Source organism: Camelina sativa, chromosome 7, assembly GCF_030686135.1.
Source record: "Camelina sativa cultivar CO46 ecotype springtype chromosome 7, ASM3068613v1".
In the NCBI taxonomy this organism is placed as follows: Eukaryota; Viridiplantae; Streptophyta; class Magnoliopsida; order Brassicales; family Brassicaceae; genus Camelina; species Camelina sativa.
The window spans coordinates 5082530-5099304 of NC_141886.1; the positions used below are offsets into that span (position 1 = coordinate 5082530).

Sequence of the window (16775 nt, forward strand, 5' to 3'; positions counted from 1 at the left end):
AAAGGTAAAAAGAAAAGATTTACACTTATGTGATTCCTTGACTAATTAGCAAGCTTTAATGAATGATTAACATAATTGTAAATAAAGCATCAAGGAATTAAAATCAACATTGCAATAAATCTGCAAATTACATGTACATATACATAAAGCCCAACCAGGGTTAGATAGGGGAAGAGACCAAAAACCTCAAGACAAATATGTGTTCTTCCATGATCTATTAAAACGCTTCAATATATATATATATATATATATATATATATATATATATATATATATATATAGTGATGTGAGAAAAACACTGACTGATCAGTCAACAGCTTTAGAATCATTAGAAGAAGAGGCCTCACCAGATTCAGAGTGTTCATGGTTATGATCATGATCATGATCATGGTGATGGTGGTGGTTATCTTCTTCTTCTTCTTCGCTGTCATCCTCATCAAAGGGCTTCTGTTTGTGAAAGATGCAACATTTCTTTGAACTCTTCTTCTGCATGAACTCGTTGTCCACAGTCCCGTCTTTCCACGAAACTTTCTTCTTCTTCCGGTTCAAACGAAGCACTAATCTTTCTGTAGGTTGTGATTGAGAAACAGGGTTTTCTAATACGACAGAAGTTGTTGCTGAGGAAGAAGGCCTCGTCGCTGTGCTCATAGCTCAAGATTAAGCTTTTGATTTTATCTGCATAGGGAGACAACAAAAAAAAATGATCAATCTCTGGCTGCTCAAGACTTGTTGTTTCTTTCCTCTAATGACAAGAAGAGCTAAATGTATACAACAAAACTGCAGAGTTCACAGCTCAAAACTAAGATGATAGTGGATTCAAAAATCAGAGATTCATGAGAAGTCCCAAGCTTAAAGTAAATAGGAGAAAGAAAGAAGCAAAAGCTTCACACCAGAAAAATCAAATCCTAAATCAAATGGGTTCAACGCAAGTCTTTTTTATATATGTTTTTTTTGGTTGAAACATATGTAGCCATTGCAAAACCTAACCCCTACAAATCGTGTAACCCAAATATTTACGGTTCGTTCTTCTGGAAACAACAGAGATGCTAATTTTTGTTAACCGTCAAAATCAAGATCTGAAACCTAAACAAACACAACGAATCTCAATTTCTTACGCACCCATCGATTGAATATAAAAAAATTGAACATCAAAAAAAAAAAAGGGTTTCGATCGCTGGGAACAATAGCAAAAAGCCTAAAACTCAATCAAAATCGAAGAAAAGATTAATAAGCAAACCTGGGGAATGGATCGTAATAGTTGCTGGCTACAAATCCTCTTTGGTTCCAAGTTACAAGGAGGAGGAGGAGGAGGAGGAGGAAGAGAGACGCAGACGCTTCTTGTTTGAGTGAAATTGAAAAAGGTTGATTGATGATGGAGAGAGAGAGAGAGACAAATTTGAAAGACTCTGGATGATATAGAAGGTCATGGATCATGAGTTATTTACTTTTTGCGGCTTTTAATTATTTTATTTTATAAATAAGCATTCCTGTAAAAAAATATTTTTAACAAGTAATGCTCACAACTTCCCTCTAGACCTAGCTGCTGTTGAGGCTCCAAAGAAAAACAAAACTTAACTAATAGTTGTACCAAGTGAAGTCAAGGAATTTTAAATAGTTCGAATCCAACCATACATTTTCAGATTTGTGTTAAATCAGTCCATATCAAATTATAATCAAACACAACGTTCTCCGAACAGTAGTAACAAAATGCAGACAGGAGTGACATCTGAAATGAATGCTAAAAATATCAAACAAACTTGAAATGAATCTTGTTATTGCAGATGATATAAAGGTACAATCCAGAATAACAAAATGCAGACAGGAGTGACATCTGAAATGTATCCTCTAATCATTCTCACTTACTGCGAATCTAAATACTGTCATGTATCCTAAGCTTACTTCCAGAATACCTACAACAATGATATCCTTTTCAAGCATAAAAGATGTTATCTAAAAGCAAATATGCAAAGAAACACTACTTAAATGAACGATTATATGTCTACAAAGATGTCCCGATGAAGTTGAGGCTGATATTATCTGATATAAACCATCTTCCTTGTACACAAATCCAGCCATTTTATCTCTTTGACCTACAAGCCATAGTCTCCTCTTACCACTTGTCCACATACATCTGTACTATTATCTTGCTAAATGTGGAACCAACAACACATTCCGGGAAGAATCCAAGTGCGAGCAAGCAAATATCTTCACTGAACTTCTGGATATCAACAATGAACACACTTTAAGACGCTCTTCTTAGAGATATTACATTGAATCAACTAACTCTAACTTCTTGTTTCCCACCCACCCAAAACTAAATGAAAGCATTTCAGCTGCCCCCAAGACTGAAATCACAGTTTCCATTTTGATCTTTCACCCCTGGGGAACAACTAGGCCGCATCTGTGACCTTCTAAACAAAAACTGGAGAAGTGATGTTTAAGGGAAACTTTATCTATACAGTCTGCAATCTTTGAGACATGGTGTTTTTGCTGTAAAGCTAAGGAGATCACAATATGCTCTTAGATCAAATGCAAAACAAGCTGTTCCTCCCAAGAGTTATTGAGATGTAGTAATTCTCAGCAAATAATGTTTCAACTTTTCCAGAATGCTCTTATTGGTTGTCACTGAAGAGAATCTGATAAAACCTTTTTCTCTCTTCTGTATCAAACAGACCACCTGGTCGATCACCATGGCTTTCTTGTTCATTGACATCATCTTCATCGTGAATCCTGTCTTTCTTTCTCACCTCAGACTTCAAAGATTCAATACCTTTCTCTCTCTTCTTCTCTTGATTAGCCAAATACCTCCTGTGATTATACTCATACAAGCCCTGCTGCATCAGTTCCCCAAATTTACCCTTCACAACAACAAGCGGGTCCTTGTGAATCAATTCCGAGCCATTGTATCCTTCTCTAAGAAGCACAGTGTGAACCTGATACTTGTTCGCTACATAGAATATGCCTGGATGTTTCAGAAGCATAGAATTTAGCTTCTCCGGCAACCCAAATTCCCTCTTGAAATGACTCAGCTTTACGATTGACAGCTTCTTCCACAGCGTCAACGAGAGTAACTCGTGCACCAAACCAACACTTCTCTTCTCACTCTCCTTTGAACCTTCGACAAGATCCCCATGATCCTCATACGGAGATATGTAAGGAGAGTTATTAAACTCCATGAACCTCTCCCAAGGTTTGGTCCATGTGGAAGGTAACGAGCAAGAGAAACTAGGCTCAGAGCCACATTTGTTTGCTGCTGCTTCCACTGCAGAAACAGCCAACTCAGGCTTCCACAACAAAAGCTCTATCTCCATTGAACTCTTCCTGCCACTATAATTCACTATCCGAAACACATCTGAGTACTTTGGTAGTATCCTAATAACATAATCATCAGGAAATCCAAAGCTCCGCTTAAACTCATTAAGCTTCACCACATTGAGGCGCTGATTAACACTCATCATAAGCAGCTTTGCAAGCCTATCAGCTAGCACAGGCTCTTGGGCATCTTTGACCAACTCTTCTTCTTCCACAAGCGTCATCATGGGTTTAGTTAAACGACAGTAATACTCATCGTCCTCGAGATAAACGTGGAAACAACAAGGGTACTTCTTAAGCCAGTTCAGTGCTTTCCCCTGCAGATCAAGAGTCTTAAACTTCTTCTGTAAAAACTTAACCGATGCAACCTGGTTGGGACACCTTAAGATAATGTTCTTGAGCCTACTGTTAACTATCCATCTCTTGTTACGCGAGAGAGCAGATTCGAGATCAGGGTCTTTCTTCGTAGAGCAAAGTGAGAATCTTCGGATTAACAATGGAACCTTCTTGGTACCCAGAATTCCAAATAAATCCCGTATCATAGCGATATCAGTTTCTGATTACCAAACCTAATCAAAGTGAACACCTAAAGCTTCGCTCTGTATATATTGGCTTCTATTACCCAAACTCAAAAATCCAATTTTTGACGAATGCGATTGGTTAAAAGCAAAAGCAAATAGAAAAGCCCAACCTTTAGAGCATCAGAGGAGCACAACAGCGGCACAAAGGAGGTGTGGTTGGAGGAGAAAGGAGAAGCCTTTGAAGTCGATTCATCAGGAGAGACTCAACAACGCCACAGTTTCGACAAGAGTTAAAGAAGAGACTTGGCTTCTGAAACGCCTGGTTGGGTTATAAATATGTGATTCAAAGGAACAAAATTTATGCCCCAACTCTGCAGCTTCTCTAGAAGTTAGCTGAGCTCTGCAGCAAATGAGGGAGAACGAGACAACCCCTATTGTGAAAGCTGTCTTCTTTCTACGATTTGTTCATTTTTTTTGTTTTGGGTTTGGTGTTTACTCAGTTTTGATTATTAGGATAATTACATTTTTTGCACTTGTGTTAAAAGGCTCCACCTATTCACGCTTCCAAATTTATAACTCGATTCCATATAGCTTACAAAATCGATTTGCTGAAAAACCAAGATTTCGTCAAAGATCGCCGTTGGATCAAGCGTGAGTATGACGAATTCAAGGTCAGTATCAATGGTCTTCTTCCAGAACAAATCAAGAAAAAGAGCTGAGCAATTCAACTTGAGAGAAGAGCTCAAGGAAAAGCGGATTGTCCGAGAGAAAAATGGTGGCGTATTGCCACCAGATGGGGTTGATGTGGTAAACGCAACGTGGATGGCTGATGGTACGCATTGGCCAGGCACATGGTTTGAACCTAAACCTGATCATTCAAAAAGAGACCACGCCGGAATACTACAGTTATATATATGAACCTTCAACTTACAGTTATTTCTAATAAAACCATAAAAACTTTGTCAAACTTGAGAAAAGTGCCTGAGCTTGAACCGGTGATGGGTGGACCAAATGAAGGCGCGCTAGATTTCACAGGGATTGATATTCGTGTACCTATGTTTGCATATGTCTCGCGTGAGAAACGCCCAGGTTTTGACCACAACAAGAAAGCTGGTGCCGTGAATGGTATGGTTAGAGCTTCAGCCACACTTTCCATTGGCGCGTTCATCCTCAATCTGGACTGTGATCACTACATCTCCAACTCCAAAGCTATCAAAGAAGGAATGTGTTTCATGATGGACCGAGGTGGTGACTGACAGGATCTGTTACATTCAGTTTCCGCAACGGTTTGAAGGAATCGACCCATCAGATCGATATGCAAATCACAATACTGCTTTCTTCGACGGTGAGTTGTTGAACCAGCAAGATTGTAACGCTTATGCACAAGGCACCATAACTTAAAACATTGTTCGGTTCTGAAACAGGTAACATGAGAGCACTAGATGGTTTTACAAGGTCCAGTTTATGTCGGAACAGGGTGTATGTTCAGAAGGTATGCTCTCTATGGATTCAACCCACCTCGAGCTAATGAGTACTCAGGGGTGTTTTGTCAGGAAAAGGCTCCAGCTATGCATGTCCGGACTCAGTCCCAAGCATCCCAAACTTCCCAAGCGTCTGATTTAGAGTCTGACACACAACCTCTTAACGATGATCCAGATCTTGGTCTGCCCAAAAAGTTTGGTAATTCGACCATGTTCACAGACACTATTCCGGTTGCAGAGTACCAAGGACGGCCTCTAGCAGATCACATGTCGGTTAAAAACGGAAGACCACCTGGTGCTTTACTCCTGCCACGATCTCCCCTTGATGCTCCAACCGTGGCTGAAGCCATCGCTGTCATTTTGATACGATTGGTGTATCAACACAATCGGTTTCAATGTCACACACAAAAAGAGAATTATGTTTTCTCAATCTTAATCCCTTTATTCAGGGAAAAACATATTGTTTATCATAAAAAATTTACAGATTGAACTCCAATTTCATTGATTCTCTCATAAACAGTAGATAAACACACTGAACTTGAACAACACAAAAATAGATTGTGAAAGATCCGTACTACTAACATATTTAACAACTCACAACATTCCTTACTGTAGTTTTTGAGTTTTGATTAATGTAATTAATCAAAGTGGTCACCACAATATTCTAATTTATAAAAAGAATAAGCAACCAACGTAGTCAAGTCACAGACCTACTAATAATTTCCTTCCCTTGTTTGTTTTAGATTCTCTGGTGACACTCTAGCCTTCTCGAGACTCTCTGAGTTCTTGATCTCTAATACTCTGCCTCCAACAGTGAAGAAGTGTTGATGCAGAGTTGCAGATTTTTCGATTTTTGTGCTTTGTAAGATGCTCAAGCCTCGCCATGATCCTCTTTGTTTCAATAGCTGCTGAGCAGATCGGGAATTCCAAGAGTAACGCGAGACTATCTACGCATATTGAAGTCTCTGCTTCAGCAGCGAGAATTCCTTTTGCGTTAGCAACGTCAGCAGATTTCTTGGCTATTTCAAAAAGCTCCAAAGTCTCTATTGCGTTCTTCTTCAAAACTGGACAACTTTTAGGGTTTTCAGATACTTTCGCAGGCGGCTGCGTCTTCAACTTATAAGCGGCCTTGATGTTTCTGGAACAGACTTGCAAACATCGTCAGGCTTCCGCTTCTTCAAGTTTTGCTTAATTTCTCCCGTTCCATGAACCCCAGATCTTTGGTTTTTAGAAACTTTCATAGGTATAGCCGATTGCTTCTTCTTTTGGGTAGTCCTCGCTGCAGCAAAAGACTTGCGGTCATCGATTTGATTAGTCTCTGCCGTGATATCATGAGAGAGCTGATGTTTTTTCCTCTTCGATTCTGAACATGGTGGTCCAACAGCCTTACGTTTATTCAGATTCAAGGAAAGCGCTTTGTTGCAAGTAGAAGCGTCTCTTCCGGTGGAAGAAAGATCAACAGAGGAGGAGTAGAACAAAACGCGAGTTTCCATTGCCATTCTTATTAGGGTTTCACTCTCTCAACTTTGGATATCGAATTATGGAAAGAGAAGAGTCTCAGGTAATATATAGAGCGTAGAGAAGTAAGTTTCCTTGAGTCTCAGACTCTCAGGTATTATATAGAGCGTCCGAAACTAATTTCCATTTTCTTGTCAAGTTCCGCGAGGGGCAAATCCGTCAGATCATGTATTTTCAACATAAATTTACACAAACCAAAATTACTTACGTAACCAAAATTACTTGTTGAATCTTTTATTTTTTTGGTTTCAAGCATTTGAGGCAGAGCATCACAGTTCAACAACGCCAAGTTTCAGTATAATCATGTAAGCTCTGTGTTGGTGCGGGATTCAGCACCCCCGACTTACCGAGCTAAACCAGAAATACTAATTGATTAGTTAACCGGGAAACCGGTTAAGGGCTTGATTAGGTCAGGAGTCAGTTCGGCCAAAGCGTAGCCTTGAAGAAGAAGAAACCGACCTCCACTTCGGCACGGCGGCCGACTGAAGCAATAAGACAGTTTTCCATATCTCACTTCGTCCGATAAGGAAAGTTAGTATATTATGCAATCTAAGAACATGTATAAATAAGGGGAGACTTCTCCATTGTAAGGTATCGAGAATTGAATACAATAATCAGTTCTCCTCTTGTTCTTAGCAATAAACCCTAATTCTTTTGAGTTCTACTTCTTTACTTTTAATTCCAAGGCTTAGATCTATTTTCTAGAAAGATAACTCTATTGAATTTGTTTCCCTCCTTAAACAAATTCATTGTGGAAACCTAGTTTCTACACTCTGAGACTCTTATGTTCACTTGGTCCAATTTGTCTTAACAGGATGCTGAAACAAGGGCCTTAGTGCATTAAGAAACATCGGCTCGAGTTGATTGACGAATCAGAGAAGAAGCAACGCAGTACATCATAAGGACATTATCAGCTAAGAGAGAGATCTTAAATAAAGAAAACCAAAAAGTTACAGAAACTATAGTATAACCATTTCTTACAATCAGGTAACAACATATCCACATACTATATTTTCATATTACTTTCTTGTTCTACACTATCCTTATTGTTGAAACTTTCCCATCTTGAATCCAGATTCATAAACAATCTAACTGGACCAACTATCTTGACAAACCACTTTGGCTTGTATGAAGCAATAACGTGTGCTATTACCAGGCCAAACAAGAGTCCAGGCCAATACCCTCTTACCACTGCTTTCCAGTTTAACACTTCGTCCTCTTCTTCTTCTTCTTCTTCTTTAGGCTGTTGTGCTGGTGGCGCAAAGCAACTTCCTTGGAGAGGAAGACCACATAGACCTGCATTACCTTCAAATGATGATTCAGCTTGTCCACTAAACTGTGGTCCTTCTGGTATTTCACCTTCAAGTTGGTTATGAGCCACACTTCTGTACGCCAGAAACGAGAGGCTCCCGAGTCCTCTAGGAATATTCCCTGACAGTTGGTTTCTTGACAGGTCTAGTGACTCGAGCTCCGTCAGATTTGCCAAAGACAGAGGAATGTGGCCCGTGAAGGCGTTGTTTGATAAGTTGAGCGCTATCAATTCCTTCAAGAGACCAATGGACTCAGGAATCTGTCCTTCAAGTTTGTTTCCAGAGAAATCAATGGTGCTGTAGGAAGTAAGGACTTTCCCCTGCTCCATGAATAGACCTTTGTATTGCAAATCCAATGTATCTTCATAGGTATAATACGAATTCTTGTAGTCTCCCATGTAGATACGCCCATCTCCCATTTATACTGTTGTGTTGATGCTTTCCAGTTAACAAAGTAACTTGGTGGCAGGCTTCCTGTAAAGCTGTTACCCGACAGTTCAAGTATCCGCAGCTCGGGAAACGCGAGAGGACCTTGATCAGGAGGAGAGAGATGGCCGAAGAATCTGTTTGAACGGAGAGTAAAGACATGCAAATTGGGGAAAGCCTTCAGCCAGAAAGGAAACGTGTCTTCAATTCTGTTGTTATCAACACTCAGAAACTTCAGAAAGGAGCAATTTAATAGCGATCTTGGAAGCTTCCCGGTTAGTCGGTTGTAGCCAACGTCAAATGTCTGTATCGAAGCATTGCTAAAGAACTCATCAGGTATATTTCTTCCAAGCTGTTCTTCCTGAGATTCAAGGACGATGAGAGAGATTCGGTTGCAAATTGAGAGAGGTATATTCCCTGTGAAACTATTATAGGCAAACTATTATCCGCAGTGATGAGTTAACTAAAACTTCTGAAGAACCTTCAAACCCGGTAAAAGAATTGCTAACAAGCTTCACTAAGCTAAGACGAGGAAGCTTCCATAACCACTCAGGTATTTTTCCTTTGCTTAGATTGTTGGAAATAGTCACTGCGGTTGCAACCGTCGGATTCAAACTCGTTCTTGAATTGCAATAGAGCTTGGATCTGGTCTTGACGACAAGTAAGAGCATTGATCATCAAGAAGAAGCTTGAAGCGAAGATGATACAATAGAGTAAGAGTGCAGATCGCGACATGTTGTTTGAGATTTTGAACAAGTTGACGAAATTATTGAAGCAAACCGAGAGACATATCAAAAAAAAACGAACAAATAAGAAACGTGAGGCAAGATTCAAGAAAATCAACTTTCAGGTAAATGTTATTATATTCAAATTGTCCAAAACACTCCAAAGAAAACAAAGCAAACAAAATGCAAATCATAAACACACTAAAAAAAACTCACCTTTTAATACCTATTTTTTTTTATACATACCAAAAACAAACAAAATGAAGTATTGCATTAAGTGTCACAGCAACACTATACAACCCCACCACACAAGCCCTATTCTTTATCTCATCTAAAGGCAAACTCTGCAACCATGCCTGCTACCTCTTGCCATTATTGGCCTTTGGTTGAAATATTTGCACCAGCGACCACAAAATGTCCATCCTCTGCATTACTTTGCTGTTTTGGCTCTGCAATTCATATCACCACTTCGAAATTAGTCAGTCATATATTATACGAATACAATGTTCATCAAAAACAAGAGAAGAAACTTTGTTTTTCTTTGGAATCTCCTTCATGAATTAGGTAATTTCGACTTCCTACCTCAGTTACAAAGCAAATCCATGTTTTCTCGCCCTGAGTCTCAGTGATGCCTCTAAGGATGACGAGGTCTAAGCTCCTAATGACGTTTGCAATCTCAAGAAAATGGCTACATTCTTCACATAACATCTGTCCAAAACCCAAAATATACTTTCAAACTAAGATTTAGATACGCACCAATAGAACTTGGGACTCGAGTTCAAACAAAGATTAAACTAAACGAAAGAAACACCATAGAGTAAGATTACATACCTCGATAAGCACCATTCCCTGCTTGTTCAGATTCTCCACGATAATCGAGCATACTTGAAGATGGCCTCCAACCTCCACTGCGCAGCTTGAACCTTGCATACCAGTTTCCTTTTGTTGCATCTGAGATTACAGAGGTACTGCGTAAATTTTGATATATACTTCTATTTTCAGTTGAGTTTTTCTATACCTCTATGTACCCATCCTATCTTCTCAATAAAAAAATTCAGAACTTTCACACAACATTTGCTACATCAATCAATAAAACTTAACAAACAGCAAATATGTCCATCTACAAACTATGGAGACTGGAAACAAAATTTTAACGACAGAACAGAGATTATTAGTATCTAGAAAGCTGTTTTTTTTACCTTTGTCTTAGCACTTTTACTGAGCTTGTCAGCATGCTTAGTAACATTCTGCAAAAAGAGCATGTGCTTGATCGTGCGTTCTAGCAAAGAATCAATGCTGCACTGTAATTATGATAAAAATATTAGGAAAGGACAAAAAAATATATTACAACGTATAGACAATACTACGGTGCAAGTAACCTTGTAGCTAGGAAGAGAAAAATCACCTTAGATCCATTAGGTACAAGTTCTCTAAGTTCCTTTATTCGATCCTGAATGAGTTGTCTGTCTCTTGGGCGAGGTCGAGAACTTTCACCAGGTTTAGCCCTCTTTTTGTTCTTCTTGGGAATGTCCAGGGATGTCTGAAACTGATCACTAGAGGAGCTGGGATACGTAGATGAGAATCCGATTGAAGAGAATGCTCCACAGATATCTGATGAAGTTTGTTGGGCATCCACCTCTACTAATGGCAGGTGATTCATAATACTATCAACTGGATTAACAACATTATGCTTCTTTTGACCTAAGGGTTCTGCCACTTCTATGTTGGTAAGCAATGATTGACCAGATCTGCTCGACAACATATCATCCCTGGCATTGCCTTCGCTTTGACACACATTAGCAACCACAGCATCTAGAAGATTCTCAGGGCCAGAGTCAAATGTGAGCTGGCTATGACTCATATCATCTGTTGGTCTAATTGTTGAACGATGTTCAGACTTCAATAGCTCCTCTTGATCAGTGCTTGTTTGCTTGAATGAAGAGCCTAACGCCTCGAGCAGCTCGCTGCCAGAAAAGGTATACCCAGGTGAGATCAAAGCATCAAATCTACTAGACTCGCATTTCCTCCCCAGCATACGCTCAGTCTCTTTCAGGTTTTTGTTTCCGTGGTTCTCAGATAGTTGGAACACTTCATTCTGGTAAGAACTTTCTTTCTCTGTTCTCGATGAAGCATGAATAGTTGAGTCCAGGCCTGGATATGATTGGCCTGTAATCATTCTTTCAGCCTCAATTGCTAAAGCTGATGAGCTTGTATTATTGAGCACATGGTTCTTCATATACAGTTGTAAATTAGGATCTAATCCTCTTCGATCTTTGCAGCCACTAGTCATTCCCACATGAGGTGCATCACTGATTATATTTGTACCTATTTGATTCTCATGTTTAGTATCAACCAAGTCAGTTGGAAAGCCATATGTGACACCGCTATTGCTCCCACAAGTAGATCCTTGCACAACTTCACGATCATTAACAACTTGAGCTGCATTCTCCATGAGAAGACTTGACAAAGGAGTATCGTAAGGCAAGCTATCACGTCTTCTAGTTTGGTATTGAGTTAGAATATTTGACTCGTCCACATCCATAGCTTTGTCAACTTCTCCATAGCAATCAGGGAAAGCCTTGGCATGTAAGCCTTCAGAAGGTATTTTTGGCTGCAACAAAATAACACAACACATAGTTAAATGAAGAATTGTTCGAAGAACCCTAGGCACTCTACTCTCCCCATTTTGCAAATAACGAGAAATCTGGGCAAACATGAACCCATAGTTAAATGAAGAAGATCTTTACCAGACATAACGAATTGTTCATATTACATTGCATTAAATTTGCTGCATGATCTGCCAATGGATCCCTAAGGGCCAGAAATATTTGTCGAATATGATTCACCAAATTCACATCTTCATTAATCTGCTCCAAACAAGCACACAATAAGACCAGATACGTTCAAATGTGCCATGCATTATACGTGCACAGGCGTTCTTCCTGGCTATTCATTTGTAACAGCTAACATTGCATGCATTTAAAAGATCTTACTTACTTTACGCAAAGAGCCTAGCTGCACAACTCCACAGGGACCAACAGCTACTACAAGAATGGTCTGCATAAAAGGAAGAAAACAAAGAAAAAGATGTCAGTGGCACACTTTGAGGAAGTTATGGGCATTCATGTATGAGATCAGACAACAAGAACACTAAGAAAAAATCTCAAATACCTTAATTCCAGCAGAAATTTGACTCTCCCAAACGTTATGAAACTGTAATTAGAAAAAGATATCTCGTTTTGAGAACATGAATAAAGAAAAGTATCCAACTCAAGAGAAGAAGTTTCTAACCTCAAATTCTGAGAGACAGTTATCATAATATTCGGGGAATAACCATTGATGTTCACCAGAAACTGCAACTTGTCCAACAATCCTGTTAACATAGACATGATAAAATAAGAAGATCATTCGTTGCATCATTTCAGTAAAATATTCAACAAGAACCCCAAAATTTGTAACTAAATAGTAAAAGTCCCAAGACATTGAAAAAAGCTTTTTTTTAAATGTCAAAGAAATAAAGCATAACTGTAAAATGCCAGACTGCATCATACACTGTTGAGCAAAATATGAAGTCGAGGAAGAGTAAAATCAGGCAAGCAATTTATTCTTACCCTTCCCCGAGAGAATAGACATGATAAGACATCTTTGCCACAGCTAAACCAAGGGGGTCATGTACTCCATGCATGTTTTTTGGTATAACGCTGGAATCCTTAACTTCCGGTGAGTTGTAAGCATCCTCCAAGGTAAGTACCCTACAAGTGTTCAATATTCTAGATATGAGAAACTATCTCTAGTCAACTAAAACTCAGATATAGAGAGCAATCTAAAGATAACGTAAGGCAGTCTGCATTTCAATATAAGGTTCCATATGTTCTCTTCCACACTAACAAGTTAGAGAATACATCTCTTAAACAGCTAAATCAATTACCACCAGTTCAACCCGGTCCAACCAAGCAAAGAGAAGTAAAAGAGATTTGTTTAGGTGACTCACATTCGAGATCCTCGATGATTGAGTTTCCAGAACACAGCATAGCTCCAGTCCGTGTTAGAGCAAAAGCTCCTTAGTATCTCCTGAGAACTAGAACCCATTCTAAAAGGCAAAAATCAAACCCCCCCCCCCCCCCACCCCCACCCTCTAATAGTATCCGAATCAAAAACGACAAATCAAGACAGAGACAGGGAGTTCTTTTTGATTCTATGTATGTGTCTGAATGAAGAAAACAAAAATCAGTTTTTTTACACTATCTATCTCCTCACCCACCCTATAAAAAAGAACCTTTTCGATGACATACAAAGTAAACTAACTACCTCTGTAAGAACCTCTTCCAGCTTGTTCCCTTCGCAAACCAGCTCTTGGTTTTATTGGCGGTCCTACTTCATCTTGTGAAATTTGCCTCTTACCCATCCCTCTCCCCCCCAAAGATTAAAACTTTTGAATCGGATTAACCAAAAAAAAAAAAAACCCTAAAGGAAACTAATTTAAACCCTAGCTCAAATACAACACACCAAAAGAAAGAATCAGAATTTCAAACAGTTGGAAACTGAGATAGATCTGCTGCAACTACTACTCGCCATAAGAGCAATCAAGATTGAAAATTCAAAGCTACAGAAGAAGAAGACAGTAGCAAAAAAGGAAGCAGAGAGAGAGAGAGAAGAGGAGACTGTAAAGAAGCAGAGAGTTTAGCTTATGTCAGAAGACATTGATTAACTTCAAGAACTGATCTCAGCATACTCTGCATCACTCAGACAAAGTTAAAAACTTACAATCTCAGCCGCGAGAGAGAGAGAGAGGTACGCTAAAAGACGTTCCTTTATTTTAAAGGGTGAAGAAGAAATCGAGCAAAGTAAGCGGGCGAATCACGCACCATGCTCATTTTAGCGACGGAAGAGGAACGATCGGTGTGCGCATGTTAGCAATTGGAGGTAGTGGGATGGTGAGTGTGTGTGTGTGTGCGCTGAGTTGAGGGGTATGGGATTTTATGAAGAAGATAGATCTTCCTCATCTCATATCATTCTCTCTCTAATAGTGTGTGTAAATGGCCAGCAAAATGATTCACCAACTGAATTTTTGCTTCCTTCTTAACTTTTTTTTTTTTACCTTTCGTTCTCACTACAAACAAATTACAAAAAAATATATATATATTACACATTTAACTAATTTATTTTATGTTTATATACAAAATCATCATAATAAATTTTAAAATCACCTTTAAACTAAATTAATAATTATATAAATCGACTGTCCAAACATAAAAATTTGAATTTTTGTTAACCGATTAATAAAAATAAAAAGTCCGCGTGTTCTCTACCGTGTTGGTTTCCTCGAAGTTTATGTGTTTAGGTTTTAGAATATTGTATGTTGTCATAATATAATTCAGATTATGTGTTAATAACTTAATATTAGTATTGCTTCTAATTTCATAAGATAATTTTTTTTGAAAGACATCAAAATTTTAAATATATATTTTTTTTTTGCAAGTGAATTTGAGGATATATAGCTTTATAAAAAATATGATTTCATTTGCCAATATAAAGTTGAAACATATTGGACTTTATAGCTTGTCGATACATATTCTCACATTATGATTAAAACATATCTCTCCTTTTATTTCCCTTTTTGTATTGTCAACAAAAATCCAATGTCTTTTTCATACTCACTCATTTTGTCTTGCTTACCATAATCATCCTTGGACAAAGAAACTACCCATCGAATAATTTATGTGCTGGCCTATGTTATTTTTGGTTGCGGGTCCGTTATATAACCATATTCACTTACTTCCTATCAATACAAATTCACATACTTAATTATCATTCAAATCCGACAACAAATTGCAGGGTTTATAAAATTTAGAGCTTGATGTATTAATATTTGACTATGATTTATGTGTTTGTCGTTTAATAAATCAAGACCAATCTGATTCAAACAAAAGAAGTACAATACCAAACCAACTATAACCAACATTTAAATCGCATCAACCCAAGAGTCAGTTATATGTTATTAATCAATATATATATATATGTATATATGTATCATACCTAACCAAATCTAGATTGATCATTTCTAATTATAAACTATTCATGAATTGTTTGAAATAAGAGTTATAAAGAAAATGGTAGGTTGAATAAAATCTTTATAAATACACGTATATAGGTCATCATTCACAAGTCCTTCCTGTCGACCATTTGGTAAGTTCAGTAAGAAGCCAAGGGTACGGTAGAGAGTAATTTGAAATATGTGTATAATCTGATTTTGAGTTCCACTTGGAAATTAAAATGATGATGATGTTTTACAATTGATTGCTCATTATATTCTATATGGAGGCTCTTATAATATGCTCTCATGACTTATTTCCATCAATGTGTTCTAATGCAACGCACCAACTCAACATCTCTTTCCCACTTTTCATCATTTTTATCTTTTACTTCTTTAGCTTAAATTCAACTAAGAACCCATATAAATATATTATCCCTTATTTTAATCATTGTTTTAGTTTTCCTACTTTATTTTCTGTGGTCAGTTATTTTCATTTTTCGAAACTTCTTAATAATATAAAAATTATTCCAAACAATGTATTAAGATTTCATACGAATGAGAAAACTAAATGAACCTGTTGCACCATAATGATATTATATATATATATATGACATTGTTTGCCAAAAAAAAAAAAATGACATCGTCGCCTTTGAAGTAAGTCATTGTGATTTGAGATTGCTAAAGATTGTTGAAAAAAAAATCACCCTAATTATATATACAGACTATAATTTGTGACGTTAATCCATAGATATATAACAGATTTAAAGAGCCTACATAAAAAATGAAGGATATAAGTGCACATTTGATGTTGAACTATAATTTTCTATTCCACCGAAAATTATATTAATTGTTTTCCGAAAGTTGGCATTAATTAGATCAAGCATGCCTGTATGAAATTGTTTCAATGTCTTTTAAATGAAAAAGCTTATGATAATAATGTTTTTAATGGACAACGTTTTGATCATTGATGACTTGGTCCGTAACCGATAAGCCAAGCATCATGCATGTAATCCCTTTAATTCTTTATATGGTTAAGAATTAAAAGGGAATACATTTGGTTTAGTTAAGTGCTTTGTTTTTCTGTTCGATTACTTTTTTTATAAGAAAGCTTATATGTCTCACAAACTCACAAGGCTTCGTTTTGGAACCCTTTCTAAAACATTTTCGTGGTATTTTTGAGTTTATTAATAGTTTATAGGATTTATTTTTCACAAAAAAAGTATAGTTAAACGGTGATCTAGTGACATTAAAAATGACAATTCAAAGTCACTAGTTCAGAATAATTTACGGCTTAGATGTTAGTATTATCAAACCAAATATCGAAAAGATTATTATGAGCTAAATGTATGGACTATAGTACATCAATGGATATTATAAATTTTTAAATATCAATCCATAGCTTTTAGAATTTGTATATCACACATTTTAGAGAGAGAAAAAAAACTTAA

The 16775-nt window shown here is 37.5% G+C and overlaps 3 protein-coding genes and 3 pseudogenes across 4 annotated transcripts; 1 reads left to right on the forward strand and 5 right to left on the reverse strand.

The window, feature by feature from the left end:
* Window positions 1–94: 94 nt before the first annotated feature.
* On the reverse strand, window positions 95–1378 carry LOC104700337 (type 1 phosphatases regulator YPI1-like). The gene is made up of 2 exons (XM_010415841.3): window positions 1238–1378; window positions 95–675 (listed from the first exon to the last, which is right to left on the reverse strand). Exon 2 carries the CDS (start codon window positions 646–648, stop codon window positions 307–309), a length of 342 nt encoding a protein of 113 aa, XP_010414143.2. The 5' UTR covers window positions 649–675; window positions 1238–1378; the 3' UTR covers window positions 95–306.
* Window positions 1379–1745: 367 nt separating this feature from the next.
* On the reverse strand, window positions 1746–4368 carry LOC104700338 (protein WHAT'S THIS FACTOR 1 homolog, chloroplastic-like). The gene has a single exon (XM_010415842.3). It carries the CDS (start codon window positions 3852–3854, stop codon window positions 2613–2615), a length of 1242 nt encoding a protein of 413 aa, XP_010414144.2. The 5' UTR covers window positions 3855–4368; the 3' UTR covers window positions 1746–2612.
* Window positions 4243–5819, forward strand: LOC147940883 (cellulose synthase-like protein D1; annotated as a pseudogene).
* A 254-nt stretch (window positions 5820–6073) lies between these two features.
* On the reverse strand, window positions 6074–6818 carry LOC104704321 (uncharacterized; annotated as a pseudogene).
* Window positions 6819–7765: 947 nt separating this feature from the next.
* Window positions 7766–8755, reverse strand: LOC104700339 (receptor like protein 26 pseudogene; annotated as a pseudogene).
* A 642-nt stretch (window positions 8756–9397) lies between these two features.
* Window positions 9398–14343, reverse strand: LOC104700341 (transcription factor bHLH155). Of its 2 annotated transcripts, XM_087458246.1 has the most exons (12): window positions 14159–14343; window positions 13285–14026; window positions 12905–13045; window positions 12585–12666; window positions 12465–12506; window positions 12291–12350; window positions 12041–12160; window positions 10699–11904; window positions 10493–10594; window positions 10125–10244; window positions 9876–10001; window positions 9398–9742 (listed from the first exon to the last, which is right to left on the reverse strand). In XM_087458246.1, exons 2-12 carry the CDS (start codon window positions 13380–13382, stop codon window positions 9653–9655), a joined length of 2187 nt encoding a protein of 728 aa, XP_087314372.1. In that variant the 5' UTR covers window positions 13383–14026; window positions 14159–14343; the 3' UTR covers window positions 9398–9652. The 2 variants fall into 2 exon arrangements, with proteins under 2 accessions (XP_087314372.1, XP_087314373.1); XM_087458247.1 differs by lacking the exons at window positions 12291–12350; window positions 12465–12506; window positions 12585–12666; ... (1 more) ...; window positions 13285–14026; window positions 14159–14343 and having other exon boundaries at window positions 12067–12160.
* Between the last annotated feature and the right edge of the window lie 2432 nt (window positions 14344–16775).